General features: G+C 36.4%; 1 protein-coding gene across 1 annotated transcript in view; it reads left to right on the top strand.

The window, feature by feature from the left end:
• Window positions 1-27,844, top strand: part of DEPDC1B (DEP domain containing 1B) — a 105,368-nt gene that overhangs the window by 47,575 nt on the left and 29,949 nt on the right. The window contains exons 3-7 of the mRNA XM_022551461.2: window positions 242-377; window positions 4,037-4,164; window positions 5,732-5,862; window positions 8,616-8,663; window positions 14,253-14,393. Coding sequence (XP_022407169.2) covers window positions 242-377; window positions 4,037-4,164; window positions 5,732-5,862; window positions 8,616-8,663; window positions 14,253-14,393 — 584 coding nt within the window. The remainder of the gene's footprint in view (window positions 1-241; window positions 378-4,036; window positions 4,165-5,731; window positions 5,863-8,615; window positions 8,664-14,252; window positions 14,394-27,844) is intronic.

The raw sequence follows: 27,844 nt of genomic DNA, 5'->3' as shown, positions 1-27,844 counted from the left end.
GACGAGGAAAAGGTGTGGGGTCTGCGTGCCCTGAAAGAGGCTCATCAGCTGTGGCCGAATGAATGCTTTTAAAAAATCATACATTGTTGGGTACTATTAGCCGTGTGTAATGATTTAAGTACGAATTCATTACCTGAAGTTTGGAATTATATAAACTCTCAAGGATAAAAGAAGTGGGGACCATTGTTAAAATATCTGTGTTTCCCACTGACTGCAATAATATTTTCTTCTTGGTTTTTAGATTTCCTCCTTCCTCACCCCTGAGACCATATCCAAAGAGGCCCCCATATCAAAAGGATGTTATTAAATTTCCAGAATGGGATGATCCCCTACCAGGCACTTCACAAGAGAATATCCCAGTGAGGCCAGTTGTGATGGTAAGTGCCATTATAGAAGCTGGAGGACTAGCAGAGGGAAAGATAAATAGTCTGTGAACCATCAGGCTTAGTCCAGTTTTTCTTTCGATCCCTTGGAAACAATGGTCTGAAAGCACTTTAAAACAATATCATATCCATTGATAGCTGAGAGACTAGTAACACAGGAAGATTGGCTTTTGCATTTTTTCACTCTTGCCTATGGACACTGTGACTGAATATATGGTAGCTGTTTTCATATGTTTAGACTGAGCAGTTTTCTCTTAAAACTCCCTTCTAATTTCCTTTTCCTTTCTATTCTATAATTTTCCTCTTCTTCCTCTTTGTCTTCTCTTGCTGAACTTTTTTATAATTATTACCAGTTGAAAGTGTGAAGTTTGGGACATGGAAGATTGTGGAGTGAGTCCTGACACAATATGAACAAAGGTAGGTTCTGCTAGTTTTGGGAAACCTAAGCACATTGTAGAATAAACTACCTTTTTTGGGGCATACTTCTTCCTTGAAATACCTCAGTAGAAAACTATTAAGATTGCCATAATGCTAAAAAATAAAATGCAGACAAAAATTTTATACTGCAGTTTTTAAGAGTTGTACTAACACCAATGTTTTAAGTTAATCTAGTCTTATAGGACTGGATGTCCAGTTCATACATTTGCAAAGATATGTTGTAAACGTTTTTAGGCAATGTGATTGAAAGAAAAAATTTTTTTAACGGAGGTTGTATTGTATCTCAGTTTGGAGAGAATAATTAAGCAGCTTAGGCTTTATCAAAAATAATTCAAGAAAAAGAGTGGCACCAGTGACAGAAATGGGGACTCCATATGAACTTGCAGATTTGTCAGGGACAGTGATGAATGTAGTTTTAAATATGTTTGATGAGAAAGGTGGGTTGTATTAAATGGAAGTATCTAACAGGCAGATGGAGATAAAAGCTCTGGAACTTAGATGAGAGGTCGTATTTGAAAGTCATTAACATTCATTCAGCAAAGATTTGTTGATTGTCTACTGTGTGCCATGCATCCTGCCAGGTTCTACAGATGCAGCTGTATGTAATACGGTTTTTCCTCCAAAAGGGCTCATAGTCTAGTGAAGTATTCAATATGATGATAGATTATTAGAAAACAGAGTGGAACTACTCTGAAAGAGTGAGCACAAAGGGTATTTGAGGACTATTTAATTCATTACTAATGAGGAGAACTTAATTAAGGTCTAGCTGATAGTTCCTGTACTTAAGAAAGTTAAAATATCAGCTCCATGAAATCAGGTTCATTTTTTTTAACATGTGTGTTTAAACACCTAATATGACCCCATCAGTAGAATGGTTATTCAACAGACGTTTTTTCATTATAATGTCATCCAGTATTGTTTATACAAAAGAGGTAAAAATCCCGTATTAAACTAATGTGTATTTATGTCATCGATATAGTAACTTCCCTTTTTTGTTCTTTTTGGTTCTGTGAACCTTTAGGAAGACCAGCTGGTCATTATCACACTTTCATGCACCAATGAAGAAGACAGTGCCGTCTCTCTTCTCTCTTCTGTTTTCAGTTTCTAATTTTTCATCAGCCCTTAAGTGGTGGTATACCAGTGTCTCAGACTCATCAAACATTTCCCCCACAGCTTGTCATGTCGCTGGTCGTCTGTATGTATATTTCTGATAATGTTGCTCTTGCCTTTTCTTGTACTTCCCTCTAAATCAAGTGGTGGAGGTTTGAGCTCCTCACTTGCTACAGTTCCTCTAAAGCTTGGGCTGTCTGGAGGAAGAGGACTGTCCAGAGGAAGAATGGCAGAGCAGGATCTGTTTCCCCAGTTGGGCCTTATGCAGGTTTTAGGTTGATGAGGTTAGTAGCCAATAGAGAAACAGTCCATCTTTCTTATAGGACCTGAGCTCGTATTCATTTCTTCTATCTTACTTGCCCTCTTTGTATCTCTGCCTCCACTTTGCTTGTTCGTTTTTGTTTTTGTTCTGTCCTATCCTCTCTCTTGCCTAGCCATTTTATAAAATAAAATGAAGTGAGGCAAATAGAATGATTTGTTGTGTTTGCTGAGGGGCAGTGTAATGTGGAGAGGACAAGTGTGAGCTCTGGAGACAGACTGCTGGATTTGAATCTTGGCTCCTTCATTTACTAGCTGTGTGATCTTGTTTCTCTGTTTTATTCACTGTGTCTGTGTCTCAGTTTTCTTTTTGGTGAAAGTGGGATGAAAACACCCCCCTGGGGTAAGGTCATTATGAGAATCAAGTGACTTCCTATCTATAAAGTGTATAGAAGGTGCCTGACACACAGGTTTTCAGAAACTGTTAACTGCTATTGCTGTTATTAACAGAATTGTTCATAGGTAGAGACAAAAGAAAAAAAAATTACTCATAATATCATCCAGAGAGAATTAATATTAACATTTTTGTTGTGTTTTATTTTTTCCACTCATGTTTTTAACAACAAAATGAGATCGTGCTGTGCTGTTTTGGTAGCCTATATTCTTCACTTAGAACAGTGTATTGTGTCCATTTTTTCATGTTATTCAACATTCAACATCATTTTTAATACCTGCATCATGTCTATAAAGGATTATGGTTTATTTATCCAGCTCTTTACTGTTAGATATGTACCATGTTTTCAGCTTTTTCAGTATGTGTGTAAACAATGCAATGAACAGTATCTTTACAGATAAATAGTTGAGTATTTCTTTAAGATAACTTTTAGAAGTGAATTTGCTAGGCAAATGCAACAACTGATATTCCTGCCTTTAAAAGAGAACACCTAATTTGGATACTTTAAAAAAAAAAGTCACAAATCCATGTGACCTTCAAGTTTCTTTTGTAGTTCAGTAATTCTCCAAAAACGAAACTAAAAACCACATCAAAAAACAACTGTCCAGTTCAGTTTTTCCAATTAATAAGATTTTTCTATAATGACACTTCTGCAAAAACCTATTATAAAAGTCCTTTGTAGGTGATTTCTAATATGTTTTGCCTTTAAAAGTTCATAGTTCCTCACTGTCATTACCAAAAGGAAGTTTTAAGATTTCTGTCTAGTAGCCTAAATGTGAGAAGGGAGGTGCTAAGAATGTTGAAGTGCTAAAGCTATGTGACTTTGAGCAAATTACTTAACCTCTCTGGGCTTTAGTTTTTTCTTCCCGGCCATCTCCAGCTGTCCTTGTGGAGCTCTTTTTTTTCCTGCCTTCTTCAGATGCCTAAGATCTGGGGCCTGCTATCTAACATTGTACTTATTTGATCTTTCCTTATAAAAAACAGAGAATTCTTGAAAGTAATAGACTTTAATGTTATTTTAAACAATCACTTAATTTGGACACTGTGTGAATTTGGATAGATATTCCTCGATGTTAATTAATTTGAATTAATGAAATTTTATTTTACTGCTACTTCACTGATTAGTTAGAACTCCCACAGGGAAAAATAGCTAATGTCATGCTTATTGCCATAGCTCTTTTGCAATTCTTGAATATTCATTTATGATATGACCTGATCTTTGAGTCATACTTTATTACTCTGCAGTCCATGCAAAGAAAGTTAATGTTTCAAATTATTATTTTAAAACAAGTTAAAAATAACCAAATCAAAGAAATTTCTCATAAACTCATACCTCTGTCTATTGAAATGCTTATTCTCTCTCTTTCTTACTCTCCTCCCCCACCCCAATTAGAATTCTGAGATGTGGTACAAGCGTCACAGCATTGCTATTGGAGAGGTGCCGGCTTGCCGTCTTGTCCACCGCAGACAGCTGACAGAGGCCAATGTAGAAGAGTTATGGAAGACTATGACATTATCATAGTATGTGCATTTGCTATTAATGAGAACTTTAAGTATTTTTCTTTTTTTTTTTCTGTTTTGCTTCACTACTACTCTCTGCATATTTAATTTTCTGAAACTGTGTATAAAACTCTCAAATTTGATTGCATTATTTACAGCTGTGCTGCTTAGCAAACATAATTTAACTGAATTCTGGGAATTTTCTATTGTCATTTATATGCTAGTTAAGAATAGAACATTAAAAGTTCTTTTTTTTTTTTTTTTGCCACTGGTCCAAAATTACCTAATATTTAATTATTTTTATTTTTGTTTTTTTAAATTTAACTATAGTTGATTTACAATATTGTGTTAGTTTCAGGTGTACAGCTTCAGATTCTTTTCCATTATAGGTTATTACAAGATATTGAATATAGTTCCACGTGCTATGCAATAAATCCTTGATGTTTATCTGTTTTATATATAGTGGTGTGTATCTCTTAATCCCATACTCCTGATTTATCCCTCCTCCTCCCCTTTACCCTTTGGTAACCATAAATTTGTTTCTATGTCTGTGAGTCTATTTCTGTTCTGTAAATAAGTTGATTTGTATTATTTTTTTAGATTCCACATATAAGTGATATCATATAATATTTGTCTTTTTCTGTCTCACTCACTTCACTTAGTATGATAATCTGTAGGTCCATCATCCATGTTGCTGCAGATGGCAATATTCATTCTTTCTTATGGCTGAGTAATATTCCATTGTGTATATGTACCATATCTTTATCCATTCATCTGTCAACGGACACTTAGGTTGCTTGCATGTCCTGGCTATTGTAAATAGTGCTGCAGTGAACCTTGGGATGCATATATCTTTCTGAATTAGAGTTTTCATCTTTTCCGGATATATGCCCAGGAGTAGGATTGCTGGATCATATATGGTAGCTCTATTTTCAGTTTTTTAAGGAACTTCCAGACTGTTTTCCATAGTGGCTGCACCAATTTATATTCCCACTAACAGTGCGGGAGGGTTCCCTTTTCTCCACACCCTCTCCAGCATTTATTATTTGCAGACTTTTTGATGATAGGCATTCTGACCAGTGTGAGGTGGTAACTCATAGTTTTGATTTGTATTTCTCTAATAATTAGTGATGTAAAAGTCTTTAAACTTTCTAGTTACACTGAAATCTTAAGCTTTATGAAACATGTAGGAAAATTTGGTCTCCTAGATATTTGATGTACAATAGGTAATTAAAGTTAACAATGTCATAGCAAGTTTTTTTTTTTTTAATTCTTATAAAGATGTACTCACAGTGGTTCCTCATCATTGGATAAGCTAGTTTTTGTTATTATAATATTTTACTTAGAAAGTCATTTTCTTGACATTCAGTGTGTTGTGTTTTTAAATTAGTGAAGTACTATGTTAATAACAAAGTGATCTAAGTTTGTTTTATATATGCAATGTCTAACCTTTTTGCCCCACAAAGATTGGGTGAAATGTGTGAAAAGAGCACATTCTGAAGATCGACCTTTTACAGTGCCAGTTCTTGGGCAGATAAGCATTTTTAAAAAGTAACTAATTAATTTAATCATTATTTATCTTTTTTAGTTTACAGAAAATCCTTGGCCTGGATTCCTTAGAAGAAGTTTTAAACGTTAATCTTGTCAACTCCAAGTTCATCATCCATAATGTATATAGTGTGAGCAACCAGGGAGTTGTTATCCTTGATGACAAGTCAAGTAAGTGCATAAAAGCCATTTTGTTCCCGGTTGACCCAGTACATTGGCTGTACAGGTCCATCAGCTTCTATTTGACCCTTCCCTAAACCTTACATATGTTTACCCCCTCATTACATATAGCCTTAGCTCACTTCCAGAGACCTTTCTTTGGAGTCAGGAAATGTCATAGAAAGATGAATACCCAGGAGTGAAAGCCTCAGCAAGATCCATCCAGATGCTAGTTCAGTGTTAGCCACACAGGGCATTAAGTGGTTCTTTATCATCCCCAGAAGATCCCTGAGAAGTGAGTAAGTTTAATGCCTAACAGAAAGCTTGAGTCAGTTTTTACGTGGGTCCTGGGGTCTGACTGATTTTTTTTAGAGCTCTCACTGACCTTTTCATTATGGCGTCTCTGTGTCAGATTTTCTGGGATAGTCTTGGTTTATGTCATTTTTTTTTCCTTTTTAATAAAGGTAGCTTTCCGGGCTTCCCTGGTGGCGCAGTGGTTGAGAGTCCGCCTGCCGATGCAGGGGACGCGGGTTCGTGCCCCGGTCGGGGAGGATCCCACATGCCGTGGAGCGGCTGGGCCTGTGAGCCATGGCCGCTGAGCCTGCGCGTCCGGAGCCTGTGCTCCGCAACGGGAGAGGCCGCAGCAGTGAGAGGCCCGCGTACCGCTAAATGAATAAATAAATAAATAAATAAATAAAATAAAGGTATCTTTCCAGATGTTGAAGGTGCTTTAATTTTTTTATACTTTTCCCTCGAAGCCAGTTTACAAATTGGGAAAAAAGACATTTAGCAGCCGCCTATCCTGGTTTTTGATTAGGAAAACTAAGGTCCTGGTAACTGTAGTGAGCCAGAATCCCCAAACTGATTTAAAAATTTTCTTCCCCTGGATAAGGGATAGACCAGAATTGGATGGACACCTCTTTTACTTCAAACACTTGATCCTAGGAATTAGCTGGAGCTAGAATGACATTTGGATGTGGGAAGAAGGTATAGTACTTTTGGGCTTTTGTAAATTATTATTAAATGTAGGGCTGGAGGCTCCTGGGCAGCAAACAAACCTGGCCTAGAAGGAGCCTGAGCAGTGAGAGAGGAAGAGGTTTTTCTAGGCCATGTTTCCTGACATGAGCAGAATGTGTCTTTGAAACCTGAAACACTTCCCCTTTAAAGCCCCTCTATCAGGAATGAAGAACATTAGGAAACGGAAATAAACAGATTTGTGACTTCATGAGTTGTCAGGTTAACATCAACATATAAAATTAGATAGAATGAGGGGGGTATTGTTGCCTTTGAAGTACATCTAAAATCCTTCCACATTCTCTGAGTACAGCAAACATGAATACTTTCAGCTACCAGTTGGATGATCAGTTGTCTTTTTTTTTTTTAATTTATTTAATTAATTTTTAATTTTTGGCTGTGTTGGGTCTTTGTTGCTGCGTGCCGGCTTTCTCTAGTTGCGGTGAGCAGGGGCTACTCTTCGTTGCGGTGTGCAGGCTTCTCATCGCGGTGGCTTCTCTTGTTGCAGAGCATGGGCTCTAGGTGCGTGGGCTTCAGTAGTTGTGGCATGTGGACTCAGTAGTTGTGGCTTGCAGGCTCTAGAGCGCAGGCTCAGTAGTTGTGACGCACGGGCTTAGTTGCTCTGCGGCATGTGGGATCTTCCTGGACCAGGGCTCGAACCTGTGTCCCCTGCATTGGCAGGTGGTTTCTTAACCACTGCACCACCAGGGAAGCCCCGATCAGTTGTCTTTTATTTTATTTTATTTATTTATTTACTTATTTTTTGCGGTACACGGGCCTCTCACTGCTGTGGCCTCTCTCCCGCTGTGGAGCACAGGCTCCGGATGCGCAGGCTCAGCGGCCATGGCTCATGGGCCCAGCCGCTCCGCGGCATGTGGGATCTTCCCAGACCGGGGCACGAAGCCGTGTCCCCTGCATCAGCAGGTGGACTCTCAACCACTGTGCCACCAGGGAAGCCCAGTTGTCTATTATTTTATTAAGTACATTCTTCAGAAAGAAGAGAGCGCTTTACAAGCCTCAGGTTCATTAGCTCTAATGCAAGTCAACCAACCAGTGTCTTTGCAGTTTCACAGACAGTGGAGAAGGTGAGAAGTGGAAGCATGAGTGCTGGCCCCGCTCATCAGATGTCTGTGGCAGGGCCAGGGGAAGAGACCCTGTACCAAATGGTTCAGCTGGGTTTTTTTGTAGCAATGCTAGTGATTATTATTTTAAGGCTGTCCTAATACTAATAACCTATATTGATATGTCAGTGGAACTTTCTTGCCTTAAAACATTTTGAAAATTGAAACATGTAAAATGATACTTATATTGGACATTGGACACACAGAGCTTAACTTTTTTTTTTTTTAAGGTATCTGATGAACTGGTTTCATAAATGCATTTGATGACTCATACTTTTGCTTTTTATGGTTTTTCTTCTCTTTCTAAAATTCTTAGGATAATTGATTTGTTTGTTAGTGTGTTTATTTGGAACAAACTATCAGATTTCTTCTTTTCCCTAAAACTTATACAAGTACATCTTGTCTTTAGAGAAATTTATAGTTATGGTTTGTATAATCACGTGCTGTAACATCCCTGCTAAGGAAAAATTATCTTTTAAATGTTCTGATACATAAGCAGGTGATTTGTGATTAGCAGGTATGTTTCATATTACTTGGGCAAGTATCATTCTTATGATACCAAGTGTGTATATAATCCCTTGAATTATATGTAATTGAATAAAACATCTTTTTATTTTCCTTTTTCTGCAGAAGAACTTCCTCACTGGGTACTGTCAGCTATGAAGTGTTTGGCAAATTGTAAGTACTAAGTACCTGCCATTTTTATGAAATTAACAGAAATTCATCCCCTAAATTAGAAAAGTTTTTTGCTCAATACCCTGAACATTGATTTGAGACCTTTGAGACTGGCAGTCAATTGTTCGGGGATTACTGTGCTTTTAATGATAAATTTGTGACATAGTGAAAGGGCTGAGTTACAGAGCATTTTTAAAGGGGTTTTGTGCTTCCATTTTCTTGTGGATATAATCACACTACAGATAAGGTCCATACTGCTTCTTCTGAATGCTTCATCACAGGAAAGAATAATTAGTAATATTGAATGCAATATTGTAATAGATAAATGCCTGTTAACAGTTTATAGGTTTTTATTCCTAAAACCTAAATTTTTATTCCTAAAACATGTATTCCTAAGTATGCCTTATATTTACCTCATTAGTTTACTCAGCAGATCCTGTTTCCCATTGGCTTTTTATAGGGCATTGGTTTAAGTTGGAGAGAAATGTTTTAGAAAACTAATCTAATTGGTATTCAGCATGGTTTGGAAGGAGAAGAACATGCATGCAGAGAAACAGAAAAGGCCGTTTCAGCAATTTGGCTGTAAAATGAGGGGTCTGGACCTGGGCGGCCCCTCTGAAGTTTTTCATAGGCATATGAAATCTCCTTCACTGGATATCATAGGCACTGAAGAAATGAGTTATCATGGTATCTCATTAACACTACTATTTTTCTGGGATTTTCAGAAGGCTTAACCCAAAGAAGGGATTCTAATGGTTAATGGCTTAACCCAAACAAGTGATTTTAATGAGAAAAGTTCTAGTTATTTTAGCTGACTGATAATGGTGATATTTGTTCTATAGGGTCTTTTGAGTCTCAAAGATCACCTCAGAGAGGTGGTTTCTTTCTTCCCTTTTGGGTAAGACTAGCATGTACAGAGATACGTGTATAAGTTCTTGAGTTAGTAGGCTCTGAATTATTAATTTCACTGAAGTTAGTTTTGTTTGATTATAGCATGAAACTAAAATAACTGTTCAGCTCACTGCGGGTGATCTCAGTGGTAATATGTAGAAAATGATTATATACTATCATTCTAAATATAAATAGCAATGTTAGTTTGTGAGAAGCCCAAAGTTCTCTGTGTTTAACTATTAAGATTTTCATAGGTTTTTGGTTCATGTTTTGGAACCCCTCTGAGATGTAGAGTCCTTTGGTTTTTAGTTTGGGGGAGTGCTTTTCATTCTTGCTCAGTCATTTGAAGTAAATTAATCTAAATTATATCTTTGGCCGGAATGACAAAATTGAAGGTATAAATGGGTTAAATGACCCATTTATGAATTTTTGGAAAACCAGGGATTTTGGAAGTTGATCACCTGGGAATGAACAGAGGAAGCCAGTATAACAAGTCTAGGCTATAATACGTTGTAAAGTGTATATTAAGGTGTGGTTATGATGTTGAATTCTCAATGGTGATCAAAATGTAATGAAGAGTATAATTTTCCCTCAAGCAAGATTTATACATAATGCCACAAAACTTCTGCAGAAAGATTAGAATAACTGGAATTACCAATGGAGAGGAAAGATGTGAGGATCGACTTAGTAATGTTCTCCACATTAATGTTATGTTAGGTAGAAATTCTTGGGAACAGGGACACCTCTCACACGTATCAAGTGCAGTGCTTTACAGATGGTTGGCACATCCATAAACGTGCTTGTTTACATGTCAAAGAAAAAAAGGTGGCCAAAGGGTGAGGTCAGCCTTTTGAATAGTTTTATAAAATTATTAATTTTTCCAAATTCTCATTGGCCTCCCCAAATTTACTTTGAGTCTCATCAAAGTCATGGTCTGTTCCTTATCCTTCTTATCTTTAATGAGTCTAGGTTCCCATTATAGTCCTCTAATAGGGAACAGAAAGGATAGGCTGATTATATGAGATTTTGAAGGCCCTGTGCCTCTTTTTCTGTAGTTTTACTGCTCATCTCTTCCCTTTGGGCCCATCTGCATTTATTGCAGACCATTGGCCTGGGTGCTTTCGTTGTTGGCCAGCCTCATGGTGGGCCACAGATTGAGGGACTGATGCTAAATAAATACAAAACCAGGTTAACTGTTTTTCTTCCTTGTGCACGTAGATTGCAAGAACCCAATAAAAGGTGGATGTAAGCAACTGACAAAGGATTAATCTCCAAAATTTGTAAGCAGCTCATGCAGCTCAATAACAATAAAACAAACAACCCAATCCAAAACTGGGCAGAAAACCTAAATAGACATTTCTCCAAAGAAGATATACAGACTGCCAACAAACACATGAAAGAATGCTCAACATCATTAATCATTAGAGAAATGCAAATCAAAACTACAATGAGATATTACCTCACACCAGTCAGAATGGCCATCATCAAAAAGTCTAGAAACAATAGATGCTGGAGAGGGTGTGGAGAAAAGGGAACCCTCTTGCACTGTTCGTGGGAATGTAAATTGATACAGCCACTATGGAGAACAGTATGGAGGTTCCTTAAAAAACTACAAATAGAACTACCATATGACCCAGCAATCCCACTACTGGGCATATACCCTGAGAAAACCATAATTCAGAAAGAGTCATGTACCAAAATGTTCATTGCAGCTCTATTTACAATAGCCAGGACATGGAAGCAACCTAAGTGTCCATCATCAGATGAATGGATAAAGAAGATGTGGCACATATATACAATGGAATATTACTCAGCCATAAAAAGAAACGAAATTGAGCTATTTGTAATGAGGTGGATAGACCTAGAGTCTGTCATACAGAGTGAAGTAAGTCAGAAAGAGAAAGACAAATACCGTATGCTAACACATATATATGGAATTTAAGAAAAATAAGAAAAAAAAATGTCATGAAGAACCTAGGGGTAAGACAGGAATAAAGACACAGACCTACTAGAGAACGGACTTGAGAATATGGGGAGGGGGAAGGGTGAGCTGTGACAAAGCGAGAGAGAGGCATGGACATATATACACTACCAAACGTAAGGTAGATAGCTAGTGGGAAGCAGCCGCATAGCACAGGGAGATCAGCTCTGTGTTTGTGACCGCCAGGAGGGGTGGGATAGGGAGGGTGGGAGGGAGGGAGACGCAAGAGGGAAGAGATATGGGAACATATGTATATGTATAGCTGATTCACTTTGTTATAAAGCAGAAACTAACACACCATTGTAAAGCAATTATACCCCATTAAAGATGTTTAAAAAAAAAAAAACGGCAAATACCGTATGGTAATACATATATGTGGAATTTAAGAAAAAAAAATGTCATGAAGAACCTAGGGGTAAGACAGGAATAAAGACACAGACCTACTAGAGAATGGACTTGAGGATATGGGGAGGAGGATGGGTAAGCTGTGACAAAGTGAGAGAGAGGCATGGACGTATATACACTACCAAACGTAAGGTAGATAGCTAGTGGGAAGCAGCCGCATAGCACAGGGAGATCAGCTCACCGCCTGGAGGAGTGGGATAGGGTGGGTGGGAGGGAGGGAGACACAAGAGGGAAGAGATATGGGAACATGTGTATATGTATGGCTGATTCGCTTTGTTATGGAGCAGAAACTAACACACCATTGTAAAGCAATTATACTCCAATAAAGATGTAAAAAAAAAAAAAGTGGGTGTAAACAGTTCTTTTCCAAAGTCCTTCAGGAATAACATTTATAAAAACTAGATTAAAAAATATTCTGAAATTCAACATGATAGAGAAACAAAAGATCTTAGAACTATGGCCTCCTCTCATAGGGCTTGCCATGCATTGGCATTTTTAGGGAAACCTTTTTTTGGCTTGTTTTTGCATATTTTTATCAAGAATGATGAAGTGTTCACAAAGGGGTACAACTGCTTAGAATGAACTGCATATTATCCTGGGAGGGAGTAATTCAAGGCAATGTGTATTGCTTGCTGAGACATATCCCACTATTTCAACTGACTAAGCTTGGGATATTATACAGGAGGAAGCAAGTAAAAATGGCTACGTTTGCTGCTAGGTTAATGAGGTACCACACATATAGATATTTAATAATTTTCATTATTTTAGTCAATTTTAGAACATTAAAAGGTAAGAGAATTTTAAAGGAGACCAACAAAAAGCTGTTTCCACAATGTCCCAATGGCCTTGAAATGTTAAGGCCCACAATACTTAACTGTTCTTTTTTGTTTGATACTTTCTCTTTAGTTACAGTGATTCTGTAGGAAGAATTTCCTATCAATTTTTACTGGCTTCTCCTGCTGTCCTGAGAGTAGAGATCTGTTCCGGTACAGTTGTTAGTCTTGTGTTCTGCTGGCCCAGAACTGGCCAATCCATTTGCGTCCCTTTCTTCCACACTGTGATGGAAATAGACAAGGCTGGCCAAGCAGCTCCTCGTGGACCACTTACCATTTCCCTCAGGCATGGGCAGATCCAGTTCTTCGCTCCACTTGGCGATGTAAATCTTGCCATCTGTGTATGGATTGTTGGGGGCATTTGCTGCCAGCTCTGTAGAGAGCTAAGAGTTTCTTGTTCCTCTTTGGTCCCTGATACAAGGGGATCTCTGCCTCACTTGTTCCAGGCTTCTTGGTTCCTAGGTTGTTCCAGGTTTCTTAGAGTTACTTTGCAATATGACTCTGCTTGATAAACTATCTTTTTTATTTTTAAACTTGTTTTTAGCAGAAACATCAGTTTGTTTCTGCTTTGGTGTTATTTTCTATTATAATTTTGTTTAATAAAAATTCATTCAATGCCACTAATCACTCAAAAGCATTGTTGGGTAAATAAAACGTAGACTCTTAGATCAAAGAATTCAATAGGAATTTAGAGGTCATTTTATCCTGTCTCCCATAGTCTTTGAGCAGCTTTAAAATTTTTAAAACAAATTTTTTATAAACTATCTTTTGATGGTTGGTGATCAAATGGAGAGTTTTATAATCAGAATGAATTTAAGACACAATGTAAAATCTCCTTTTCAGAATATCTTTAGGAAAAAGAGTATACATTCTTATTAGTCTAAAATAGTTTAGAGGCAGAAATTATTTCACTCAACTCTGATTCTTGAATTTTATTATATAGCAATGATGAAATAATGAAAAGCTTTAAAAAATTGCTTTATAGCTTATCTATTACATATATGAGGTAATTACTATGTTGGTTAACTGTGTCAAGACTAGGAAAATATCTGGACTTCCCTGGTGGTCCAGTGGTTAGGACTGCGCACTTCCGCTGCAGGGAGCGTGGGTTCCACCCCTGGTCGGGGAACTAAAATCCCATATTCCACGTGGCAAAAAAAGACTAGGAGAAATATTGACTATTTCGAAGAGAATTATCACTGTTTACATTTAATAAAAATGCCTTTCAGAAGGTCATAAAAGAAAGAGTCGGTTTCTTTGAAAATGGAAGTAAGCCAGTGATTTTCCTCATTGTTTTAGAATAGATTTCAATTTAGGCATAAAGTATATTTATATAAGCAAAATGTATAGTATTAGTCTTCTCCTTGAAAACTTTTCTGATCTTAAGTATCCGTACACACCACACCTATGCACAGAGACTAATACTTAGAGATGATTGCCCCATTAATGTTTCTCTTTCTTTCTCTTTCCCTTTTTTAACAGGGCCTAATTGTTCGGATTTGAAGCAGCCTATGTATTTAGGATTTGAAAAAGATGTCTTTAAAACTATAGCTGATTACTATGGTCACTTGAAAGAGCCTTTGCTTACGTTTCACCTTTTTGATGCCTTTGTCAGTGTATTAGGTAAGTTGGAATATAATGACCGTATATCTTCACTACTGATATGGAATCATTTCATTTTTCACTATCTTGAGACTTCCATTAGCCCAATTTCCATAGCTTTTTTGAAATAAAAACAGATGGGATGCTTGCCTAGTTGGAGTCCTGCTCTGTAAAGGAGGAAAAGAAAATAGTTAAGCTCTGTTATGAAACCTAAACAAGGACCAGTAGTTTTTATTTCTTAGGGAGGAATAATATGTTCTATGTCATTTCTGTACAAAAAAGTATGACTTTATTGGTAAAGAATGTAAATGTGACATTTACTCTTCATGAGTAAATCTACCACTCTGGATATGACTTCATGAATAGTCAAGTGTGAGAGAGATATTTTCATATAGAAATCTTATTTCTTTTTATAGAAGGAACAGGTTTTTGTAGGACTATTTGTTATCTGTGACATGTAAAATATAGTAACTACTGTTCTCTAAAACTTGTTGCTACTTCTCACATAGATTTATATTTCAGAATTTAAACTGTCAAAGAAACATGGTAAAAAGGAAAAAGAAATAAATATTGTTGGTATAGGCTTTTCTGATATTGTTCCTTTCTTCTTGGAAATCAGATTTTTCTGTTGATGTTGTGATTGTTCAATAAGTATTATTGTTTTCTTGTCCAAAAGTTTGCTTTAGTGACCAAATCACTGTGTGGGTATCATACTCTGTTATGTAAATTTGTAGGAATTAGCATCCTCTTGGTTTTGAGTGTTGTGGGCTTAGCAGTCTTCGCCTTCCCATTCCTCCTTCCCCGTCTCTTCCCTTTCTACTGTCTTATTTTCTTGTTGGAAAGTAGGGATGCAGCCATAGTATCCTAACAAAATAACGTATCAGCAATATGTGAATAATGTACCTGATCTCTCAGCACAATACGTCGATTTTAAGATTTCATAGGATTTCTCATAATAAGAAGCAAAATGGAGCAATTATAAATCACGTACATAAGAGTGAGTTTGTTCTCAGAGAGACCAATATTGAGAACAGATGAAGGGATTAGACCTAGTACTGTGCTTTGAGACCACTGGGTCTTCTTGGTATTTTGTTTTCCACCAAGGGGAATTGGGGGGCTTATGTCCTTGTGAATATCATGCCTAATGATGACTACTTGCTGTTATTTAAGATGCATAAAGACTAATTGAGTAGATTCTCATTATAGCCACTTAATGCCATTATGCGACTGGTAAAAGACAAATTCTAAAGACAGGATTAAAAACCACTTCTTAGATTTTCTTCTCATTTTCCATTTTCATAATGTTTTATGGTAGAATTTAGAAACAAAAGAACTTGGAACTTAAAAAAAACCGAATTCCAATTTTTAAAAATTTTAATTTTTTATTGGAGTATAGTTGATTAACAATGTTGTGTTAGTTTCAGGTGAACAGCAAAGTGATTCAGTTATACATGTATCTATTCTTTTTCCTATTTAGGTTATTACAGAGTACTGAGCAGAGTTCCCTGTGCTGTACAGTAGATCCTTGTTGGTTATCTATTTTAAATATAGCAGTGTGTACATGTCAATCCCAAACTCTGTATCTATCCCTCCCTCCCAACCTTCCCCTCTGGTAACCATAAGTTCATTCTCTAAGTCTGTGAGTCTGTTTCTGTTTTGTAATAAGTTCATTTGTATCAATTTTTTTAGATTCCACATATAAGCGATATCATATGTTATTTGTCTTTCTCTGTCTGACTTCACTTAGTATGATAATCTCCAGGTCCATCCATGTTGGTGCAAATGACATTATTTCATTTACTTTGATGGCTGAGTAATATTCTTTTGTACATATGTACCACTTCTTTATCCATTCATCTGTTGGTTGGTGGACATTTAGGTTGCTTCCATGTCTTGGCTATTGTAAACAGCACTGCAGTGAACATTGGGGTACATGTATCCTTTTGATCCATGTTTTGTTCTGGATATATGCCCAGGAGTGGAATTGTTGAATTGTGAGGTAGGTCTATTTTTACTTTCTTAAGGAACCTCCATACTGTTCTCCACAGTGGCTGTATCAATTTTACATTCTCACCAACAGTGTAGGAGGGTTCCCTTTTCTCCACACCCTCTCCAGCATTTATTGTTTGTAGATTTTTTGATGATGGCCATTCTGACTGGTGTGAGGTGATATCTCATTGTAGTTTTGATTTGCATTTCTCTAATAATTAGTGATGTTGATTATCTGTTCGTATGCCTCTTGGCCACCTGTTTCTTCTTTGGAGAAATGTCCATTTAGGTCTTCTGCCCATTTTTTGATTGTGTGTGTGTGTTTTTTTTTTGTTTTTTTTTATATTGAGCCACATGAGCTGTTTGTAAATTTTGGAGATTAATTGCTTGTTGGTCGTATCATTTGCAAATATTTTCTCTCATTCTGTGGGTTGTCTTTTCATCTTGTTTATGGTTTCCTTTGCTGTGCAAAAGCTTTTAAGTTTAATTAGGTCCCATTTGTTTTTGTTTTCATTTCCATTACTCTAGGAGATGGAACAAAAAAGATCTTTCTGTGATTTATGTCAAAGAGTGTTTTCCTCTAAGAGTTTAATAGTATCTGGCCTTACATTTAGGTCTTTAATTCATTTCATTTTTGTGCTTGGTGTTAAAGAATGTTCTAATTTCATTTTTTTTACATGTTGCTGTCCAGTTTTCCCAGTACCATTTATTGAAGAGACTGTCTTTTCTCCAGTGTATAGTCTTGCCTCCTTTGTCATAGATTAATTAACCATAGGTATGTGAGTTTATTTCTTGGCTTTCTATCCTGTTTCATTGATCTATATTTCTGTTTTTCTGCCAGTACCATACTGTCTTGGTTACTGTAGCTTTGTAGTATAGTTTTCAAGTCAGGGAGCCTGATTCCTCCAGCTCCGTTTTCCATTCTCAAGATTCCTTTGGCTATTGGGGGTCTTTTGTGTTTCCATACAAATTGTGAAAGTTTTTGTTCTAGTTCTGTGAAAAATGCCACTTGTAATTAGATAGGGATTGCACTGAATCTGTAGATTACCTTGGATAGTATAGTCATTTTGACAATATTGATTCTTCCAATCCAGGAACATGGTATATCTTTCCATCTGTTTGTGTCATCTTCGATTTCTTTCATCAGTGTCTTACAGTTTCCAGAGTACAGGTCTTTTGTCTCCTTAGGTAGGTTTATTCCTAGGTATTATAATCTTTTTGATGCGATGGTAAATGAGATTGTTTCTTTAATTTCTCTTTCTGATCATTGGTAGTTAGTGTATAGAAATGCAACAGATTTCTGTGTGTTAATTTTGTATCCTGTAACTTTACCAGATTCATTGATGAGCTCTAGTAGTTTTCTGGTTGCACCTTTAGGATTTTCTATGTATAGTATTATGTCATCTGCAAACAGTGACAGTTTTACTTCTTCTTTTCTAATTTGGATTCCTTTTATTTCTTTTTCTTCTCTGATTGCTTTTACTAGGACTTCCAAAACTATGTTGAATAAAAGTGGCAAGAGTGGACATCCTTGTCTTGTACATGATCTTAGAGGAAGTGCTTTCAGCTTTTCACTGTTGAGTATGATGTTAGCTGTAAGTTTGTCATATATGGCCTTTATTATGTTGAGGTATGTTCCCTCTATGCCCACTTTCTGGAGAGTTGTTTTTTTTTTATCATAAATGGGCGTTGCATTTTGTCAAAAGCTTCTTCTGCATCTATTGAGATGATCATATGGTTTTTATTCTTCAATTTGTTGATGTGGTGTATAACACTGATTGATTTGCAGATATTGAAAAACCTTTACATCCCTGGGATAAATCTGGCTTGATCATAGTGTATGATCATTGTAATTCAGTGTTGGATTTAGTTTGCTAGTATTTTGCTGAGGATTTTTGCATCTATGTTCATCAGTGATATTGGCCTGTGATTTTCTTTTTGTGTGGTATCTTTGTCTGGTTTTGGTATCAGGGTGAGGGTGGCCTCATAGAATGATTTTGGGGGTTTTCTTTCCTCAGCAATGTTCTGGAATAGTTCAGAAGGGTAGGTGTTAACTCTTCTCTAAATGTTCGATGGAATTTTCCTGTGAAGCCAGCTGGTCCTGGACTTTTGTTCATTGGGAGTTTTTTTTTTAACATCTTTATTGGAGTTTAATTGCTTTACAATGGTGTGTTAGTTTCTGCTGTATAACAAAGTGAATCAGCTATACATATACATACATCCCCATATCTCCTCCCTCTTGCGTCTCCCTCCCACCCTCCCTATCCCACCCTTTTAGGTGGACACAAAGCACCGAGCTGACCTCTCTGTGCTATGCGGCTGCTTCCCACTAGTTATCTGTTTTACATTTGCTAGTGTATATTATGTCCATGCTACTCTGTCTCTTTGTCCCAGCTTACCCTTCCCCCTCCCCGTGTCCTCAAGTCCATTCTCTATGTCTGTGTCTTTATTCCTGTCCTGCTGTTGAGAGTTTTTTTTTTTTTTAATCACAGTTTCGGTTTCAGTACTTGTGATAGGTCTGTTCATATTTTCTGTTTTTTCCTGGCTCACTCGTGGGATATTGTACCTTTCTAAGAATTTGTCCATTTCTTCTTGGTTGTCCTTTTTATTGGCATATAGTTGCTTGTAGTAGTCTCTTATGATCCTTTGTATTTCTGTGGTGTCCATTGTAACTTCTTTTTCATTTCTAATTTTATTGATTTGAGCCTTCTCCCTCTTTTTCTTAATCTGTCTGGATAAAGGTTTGTTAATTTTGTTTATCTTTACAAAGAACCAGCTTTTAGCTTCATTGATCTTTTCTATTTTCTTCATTTGTATTTCATTTATTTCTGCTCTGATCTTTATGATTTCTTTCCTTCTACTAACTGTGGGTTTTGTTTGTTCTTTCTCTAGTTGCTTTAGGTGCAAGGTTAGGTTGTTTATTTGTGATTTTTCTTGCTTCCTGATGTAAGATTGTATTACTTCCCCCTTAGAACTGCTTTTGCTGCATCCCACAGGTTTTGGATTTTCATGTTTTCAGTTTTATATGTCTCTAGGTATTTTTTGATTTCCCCTTTTGATTTCTTCAGTGATGCATTGGGTGTTTAGTAGCATATTGTTTAGCCTCCATGTGTTTGTGTTTTTCACCTTTTTTTTTTTTTTTTTTGTGGTTGATTTCTAATCTCGTAGTGTTGTGGTTGGAAAAGTTGCTTGATATGATTTCGGTTTTCTTAAATTTACTGAGGCTTGCTTTGTGGCCCAGCATGTGATCAATCCTGAAGAATGTTCCATGTGCACTTGAGAAGAATGTGTATTCTGCTGCTTTTGGATGGAATGCTTTATAAATATCAATTAAGTTCATCTGGTCTAATGTGTCATTTAAGGCCTGTGTTTCCTTATTGATTTTCTATCTGGATGATCTGATAGAAATGGATGGACCATCTTGATGGTCCATTGATGAAAGTTTGGTGTTAAAGTCCCCCACTATTATTGTGTTACTGTTGATTTCTCCTTTTACGGCTGTTAGTATTTGCCTTATATATTGAGGTGCTCCTATGTTGGGTGCATATATATTTACAATTGTTATACCTTCTTCTTGGATTGATTCCTTGATCATTATGTAGTGTCCTTCTTTGTCTGTTACAACAGTCTGATATGAGTATTGCTACTCCAGCTTTCTTTTGATTTCCATTTGCATGGAATACCTTTTTCCATCCTCTCACTTTCATTGTGTATGTCTCTAGATCTGAAGTGGTTCTCCTGTAGACATGATATATACGGGTCTTGTTTTTATATCCATTCAGCCAGCCTATGTCTTTTGGTTGGAGCATTTAATCCATTTACATTTAAGATAATTATTGATATGCATGTTCTTACTGCCATTTTGTTAATTGTTTTGGATTTGTTTTTGTGGGTGTTTTTCTTCCCTTCCTCTTTTATTCTCTTGTAATTTGATAACTAACTTTAGTGTTGTGTTTGGATTCCTTTTTCTTTCTCATGCGTATCTATTGTAGATTTTCAGTTTGTCGTTACCCTGAGGTTTTGATATAGCAGTCTCTCTATATAAACAAGATTGTTTTAAGTTGCTGGTCTTTTAATTTCAAGTGCATTTCCAATATCCTGCATTTGTGTTCTCTTCTTCTTGCAGTTGCTGGTTTTGATATCATATTTGTGTGCAGATGATTTCCAACCTTTACTGTATGTTTGCCTTTACCAGTGAGCTTTTCCGTTTGCTATTTTCTTGTTTCTAGTTGTGGCCTTTCCTTTTCCACTTAGAGAAGTTCCTTTAGCATTTGTGGCAAAGCTGGTCTGGTGGTGCTGAATCCTCTTAGCTTTTGCTTGTCTGTAAAGCTTTTGATTTCTCTGTGGAATCTGAATGAGAGCCTTTCTGGGTAGAGTCAGTTGGAAGCTCAGTGGAAGCTGACTGAAGAAATTCTCATTTGAGGACTGGCTTCTAGGAAATCAAATGGAAGGTGTTTAAAAATGTATGAGTTCCAATCTGCATCAGTTACATTTGTGATATCATTGGCCTGTTCTGCCCCCAATTGTTCATTTTGATCTCATCTAGGAATTAAAGCTGGTTGTTTCCAAATTGATGTCAGAGTCAGCCATCAGCTAAAATATTTTCAGTAGAGGCTTTGAGGTGGAAAAGGATGGATAGAATGGAGAATTTATTATTCTTAGGTGTCAGCAATAATAGACTAGTGTGTATAGATGGTGACATATATTAACCTTCCCTGATCAGTCCTGCTCAAGTGAATATATTTCAGACACCCTGCATTGAAAACCATAGTTTTTAGAACTTTACATAGTGAAAGAAAAAAGTCTTCTAGGTTACGAGGACCATAATTTGTTTATATGAATAACAAAGATTATCTAATATAGCAATCCTGTTAGAATTTGTGGGAAAGTGTATCATATCTAGGTCTGTGCAAACTAGATACATAGGTTGAATCCCAGGAGGAATTAGTCATTCCTTAAACCTTTTGACTTACTTTGATTGGAATAGGATCCCCTTAGATAAAATGCTTTAAAGTAGGTAATCAGTCTACTTTGTTGTAGAAGCTAATTCTGCAGCAATTTCAATGGAAATGGTTTTTAGTTTAGTTAATGAATTTCTTTTGAGGGTTATTCCTTTGCTTCTTGCATGAAATAATTCTGGCTTTATGCCATAACTGTGACCCTGAGAACAGTCATTGATAGGTGAAACAGGATATTGAAGTGTTCTTAAAGAAAAAAATGAAAAAAAAAAAGAGACATTTTTGGAGGTTTAAGACTTACCCTTTACTTATACTATACTTGGTCTCAGCAGTCTGACCTAACAACATAACTGTGACTAGTAATAAATCTTCATTTCCAAAATGGCAGTTCCTTATATTAAGATCAGAGTTCGGCTGACTCTTGAATAGGGTGAGTGAGATAGTATAGCAGCCTTTACACACACTTCACATGCACCCTAGAATCCACTGAGCTGTGTAGCTTGCAATAAGTTGGCATACTGAGGAAAAGAGAAGGCAGAAAGGAAGCACAAAGGGGCATGGGAGCAGGGAAGAGTGTTTTGGAAAGTTGGCTGGCTTGTGTGTTATATGATGTTAATATGAGATCCTAGACTGCTGATCTATGGGCCAAATCTGGCTCATGAATACAACTGGTTTAACTTGTGTGTTTTAAAAAGAAAGTTTAATTAATTGTCAAACTTCAAGAAATAGGAAATTCACATAAGAGTTTATATTTTTGGCTTCTGCTCCTATAGGCAGGTGAGTTTGTGGCTGGCTCCTGGTTTATGTGCTAATAGGCTGGAAGGCTGACACAGTAGGTCTTTGCTGTTTGCTTTCTCCTAGATGTAAAGTTTAGAAAATGCCATTGAAATTCACTAGACCGGTTATACATTGGATCATTGGATCATGTAACTCAAAGGCTGAGATCTCCTCCTATGTTTTTTAACCTAGAAATATCCATAAGGTTAGGTTTTCCATTCTTTGGTTCTTTTGTATAGTGATTTCTAGGAGATCCTCTGGAGCTGTGTGCCATCTTGCTTTGTAACCTCTTTGCCCTCATGCGCTTCAGGTTATCTCAGGGTCCTTATCCCATAGTGGAAAACAATTCCTTTTTTCAGAGAGTGCCTACTTGGTGCACTTGACCAGACAGAGAGCTCTTGCCCATGTTAGTCTGAAGTTCTTGCTGGTGGTGCTCTCTGCTCTCAGGGCCCAGGGCTTATGGCCCAAGCTTTTGAAATTGCAGATGGGCCAAGGTAAAGATACTGAATCACCTCCACATGTAATGACTACTGTTATGTCAAGATTATTGGAATAAAGTGAGTTAGGTAGTTCTTAAAGATGGAAATTTAGGCAAATGCCTAGGTATTCACTGGCTGTAACTAAACACATAAATTACACACTACTATATATAAAATAGATAAGCAACAAAAACCTTCTGTATAGCAGAATCTGAAAAAGAATTATATATATATATGCACATATAAATAAATCTATATGATATAGTAAATATATATATAACTGAATCACTTTGCTGTACACCTGAAACTAACACAACATTTTAAATTAATTCTTCAATAAAAATGGTTAGGTGGTGCAGTGGTTGGCGAGTCCGCCTGCCGATGCAGGGGACACGGGTTTGTGCCCCGGTCTGGGAAGATCCCACATGCCGCGGAGCGGCTGGGCCCGTGAGCCATGGCCGCTGAGCCTGCGCGTCCGGAGTCTGTACTCCGCAACGGGAGAGGCCTGCGTACCAAAAAAAAAAAAAAAAAATTATTGGTATGTTCTGCATGTAAATCCTTTGTTAGATATATTTATTGCAAACATTTTCTCCTGGAGTGTGGTTCTTTCCCCCCCTTTTCTTAACAATGTCTTTCAAAAAGCAGAAGTTTTCAGTTTTGAAGTCTATTTTATCATTTTCTTTTATGGTTCATGCTTTTTGTATCTCAAGAAAATTTTGCCTACCTTTAAATATTGTACTGTTTCATTTATAATGTTACTACCTTACAACAACATTCTTTCATTTTTTTCCACTGCCCTTTGTGCTATTGTTATCATACATTTTAGTGCTACATATATTTTTAATAATGTGTTATAACCCTACTATATATTGTTGTTATTTTTTCTTTAAACAGATGATTTTCTTTCTTTCTTTTGTTTCTGTTTGCTTTCTTTTTTAATAATTTTTCTTTCAGTTTTATTGAGATATTATTGACATACAACACCTTATAAGTTTAACATAAACAGCATAATGATTTGACTTGCATACATCCTGAAATGATTACCAGAATAAGTTTAGTGAACATCCATCATGTCATTATAGATGCAGAATTAAAGAAATAGAAAAAAATGGTTTTTTTCCCCTTGTGATGAGAACTCTTAGGATATACTCTGTTAACAGTTTTCATATATAACATACAGCAGTGTTGATTATATTTATTTTGTTGTACATCACATTCCTAGTACTTATTTACTTTATAGCTGGATGTTTGTACCTTTGATTGCCTTCATCCAATCCCCCCACCCCTGCCTCTGGCAACCAGAAATCTGGTCTCTTTTTCTATGAGTTTGTCTATTTGTTTGTTTTCGATGTATTGACCTGCAACACTACGTTAATTCCTGTCATACAACATAGTGATTTGATATTTCTGTACATTTTAAACTGATCACCAAGATGATTCTTTTTACAGTATGTCACCATACAAGATATTACATAGTTATTGACTATATTCCCCTAATGTACTAAATGTATATATATGTAATTCCATACCTGTGATGCATTTATTTTGCAACTGGAAGTTTGTACCTCTTAGTCTCCCTCACTTTTTCTTTCCTCTCCCCACACATCTCCCCTCTGGCAACCACCTGTTCATTCTACGTATCTATAGCTCTGTTTTTGTTTTGTTATGTTTGTTCACTCCTTTGGTTTTTTAGATTGCACATATAAGTGAAATCATACAGTATTCGTCTCTCTTTGACTTATTTTACTTAGCATAATACCCTCTAGGTCCATCCATGTTGTTGCAGTGGCAAGATTTCATTCTTTTTAATGGCTGAGTAGTATTCCATTGTGTGTGTGTGATATATACATACATACACACACACACCTTCTTTATCCATTCATCTATTGGTGGTCATTTTGGTTGCTTCCATATCTTGGCTATTGTAAATAATGCTGGAATGAAATAGGGGTGCATGTATCTTTTATAATTACTGTTTTTGTTTTCTTCAGATATATACCCAAGAGTGGAATTGCTAGATCATATGGTAGTTATATTTTTTAATTTTTGAAGAATCTCTATAATATTTTCCATAATGGCCGCACCAACTTGCATTCCCATTAACAGTGCACAAGAGTTCCCTTTTCTCCACATGTTTGCCAACCCTTACTTGTTGTCTTTTTGATAACAGCCATTCTGACAGGCGTGAGGTGGTATCTCACTGTGGTTTTGATTTCAATTTCCCTGATGATGAGTGATGTTGAACATCTTTCCATGTGCCTGTAGGCCATTTGTATGTTTTCTTTGGAAAAATGTCTGTTCAGATCCTCTGTCCCCTTTTTAATCAGGTTGTTTGGTTTTCTGATGTTGAATTGTATGAGTTCTGTTTTTTTGGGGGGGGTATTAACCCCTTACTGGATACATTGTTTGTAAATCTTCTCCCATTCAGTAATTGGCCTTTTCCTTTTGTTCATAGTTTCCTTCACCATGCAAAAAGCTTTTTAGTTTGATGTTGTCCCATTTGTTTATTTTTGCTTTTGTTTTTCTGGATACATATCCAAAAAATATTATAAGACCAGTGTCAAAGAGCACGCTGCCTGTTTTCTTCTAGAAGTTTTATGTTTTCAGGTCTTACATTTAAGTCTTTAATCCATTTTGAATTTATTTTTGTGCATAGTGTGAGAGAGTACTCCAGTTTGATTCTCTTGCATGTAGTTTTCCAGTTTTCCCAGCACCACTTATTGAAGTGGCTGTCTTATCCTTATTGTATATTCTTTCCTCCTTTATTGAAGATTAATTGCTCATATTAGTGTGGTTCACTTCTGGGCTGTCTATTCTGTTCCATTGATCTGTGTGTCTGTTTTTGTACCAGTACCATACTGTTTTGATGATTGAAGCTTTGTAGTATAGTTTTAAATCAGGGCGTATGCTACCTTCAGCATTGTTTTTCCTCCTCAAGATTGTTTTGGCTATTCAGGGTCTTTTGTGTTTCCATAAAAATTATTTAGAATTATTTATTCTTGTTCTGTAGAAAATGCCAGTGGTATTTTGCTAGGGATTACATTGAATTTGTAGATTGCCTTGGGTAGTATGGCCATTTTAACAATGAGCACGAATGCATGAGCACTGCACATCTGTCCAGTTGTTTTTGTCATCTTTGAATTCTTTCATTAATGTCTCATTGTTTTCAGAGTACAAGTTTTTTATCTCTTTCATTAGATTTATTCCTAGGTATTTTATTCTTTCTGATGAAATTGTAAATGGGATTTTCTTAATTTCTTTTTCTGATAGTTCATTATTAGTGTATAGTAACGCAGCAGATTTTTGTATATTGATTTTGTATCCTGCAACTTTACCGAATTTGTTTATTAGTTCTAACAGTTTTCTGGTCCTGGACTTTTGTTTGTTGGGGTTTTTTTCATTACTGATTCAATTTCATTATTGGTAATTGGTCTGTTCAAGTTTTCTGTTTCTTTCAGATTTAGCCTTGGGAGACTGTACATTTCTAGGAAGTTATCCATTTCTTTTAGGTTGTCCAATTTATTGGCATATAATTTTTGTTTGTGGTAATCTCTTATGATCCTTGTATTTTTGTGGTATCTGTTTAACTTCTCCTCTTTCATTTCTGATTTTATTGATTTGGGCCCTCTCTCTTTTTTCTTGATGAATCTAATGATTTATCAATTTTATTTATCTTTTCAAAGAACCAGCCTTTAGTGTAATTGGTGGTTTTTATTTTTCAGTTTGTTTTTAGTCTTTTTTTCATTTGTTTCTTCTCTGATATTTATTTCTTTCCCTCTACTAACTTTGGGTTTTGTTTGTTCTTCTTTTTCTAGTTCCTTTAGGTGTAAGTTTAGGTTGTTTGAGATTTTCTTGTTTCCTGAAGTAAGCTTGTGTCACTTCCCTCTCAGAACTGCTTTTACTTCATCCCATCAATTTTGGATCATTGTATTTCCACTCTCATTTGCCTCCAGGTATTTTTTGATTTCTTCCTCTTTTTGTTTTGTGTATCCTTTGACTACTTATTGTAGATATAGGTGAATTTTACTACTTTTGCCTTTTAAACTTCCTATTAGCTTTATAACTGGTTGATCCACTACCTTTACTGTATGTTTGCCTTTACCAGTGAGATTTTTCCTTTCATAATTTTTACATTTCTAGTTGTGGCCTTTTCTTTTTTGCTTTGAGAAGTCCCTTAACATTTTTTGTAAGGCCAGTTTGGTGGTGCTGAAGTCTTTCTAGCTTTTGCTTATCTGTAAAACTCTTTATCTCTCCTTCAACTCTGAATGATAACCTTGTTGGGTAGAGTATTCTTGGTTGTAGGTATTTTTCCTTTCATCTCTTTGGCTGTATTGTTCTACTCCCTTACGGCCCACAAAGTTTCTGCTGAAAAATCAGCTTGTGGTTTTATGGGACTTCCCTCATACCTAACTAGTTGATTTTCTCTTGCTGCTTTTAGGATTCTCTCTTTACATTTAATTTTTGCCATTTTAATTATAATGTGTCTTGTTGTGGACCTTTTGGGGTTAATCTTGTTTGGGACTCTCTTTACTTCCTGGGCCTGGATGTCTTTTTCCTTTGCCAGGTTAGGGATATTTTCAGCTGTGATTTCTTCAAATAAGTTCTCTTCCCCCTTCTTTCTCTGTTCTCCTTCTGGGACCCCTATAGTTCAAATGTTAGTATACTTAATGCTGTTCCAGAGGTCTCTTAAACTATCCTCATTTTAAAAAGTTCTTTTTCTGTTTTTTTTTTTGTTCAGCTGGGTGAATTTCCACAGCTCTGTCTTCCAGACTGCTGGTTTGTTCCTCTGGGTCTACTATATCTAGTCTACTATTGATTCCTTCTAGTGTATTTCAATTATTGTATTCTTCCACTTTGTTTGGTTCTTTATGTTTTCTAACTCTTTGTTGAAATTCTCACGGTGTTCGTCCATTCCTCTCCTGAGTTCAGTGAGTATCTTTATTGTCATTACCCAGAACTCTTTATTGGGTAGATTGCTTATCTCCACTTTAGGTTTTTTCCCTGAGGTTTTGTATTGTTCCTTCTTTTGGAATATATTGCTTCTTATCCTCATTTTGCATAATTCTCTGTTTTTATGTCTATGTATTTAGTAGGTTGGTTACATTTCCTGATCTTGGAGAAGTAGCTTTATATAGGAGATGTATTGTGGGACCCAGTGGCACATCACCCCCTTCTGGTCACCAGAGCTATATGCCCTGCGAGTGCTCCCTATGTAGGCTGCATTTGCCCTTCTGTTGTGGTGAGGCCACCTACTGTGGGTGCACTGGGA

The sequence above is a fragment of the Delphinapterus leucas genome, chromosome 3, assembly GCF_059928025.1.
Source record: "Delphinapterus leucas isolate spDelLeu-1000000601 "Yukka" chromosome 3, BTC_Dleu_Yukka2, whole genome shotgun sequence".
NCBI lineage: Eukaryota > Metazoa > Chordata > Mammalia > Artiodactyla > Monodontidae > Delphinapterus > Delphinapterus leucas.
The sequence above is the reverse complement of the archived record's forward strand: the minus strand, read 5'-3'. Positions and strand labels throughout refer to the sequence as shown.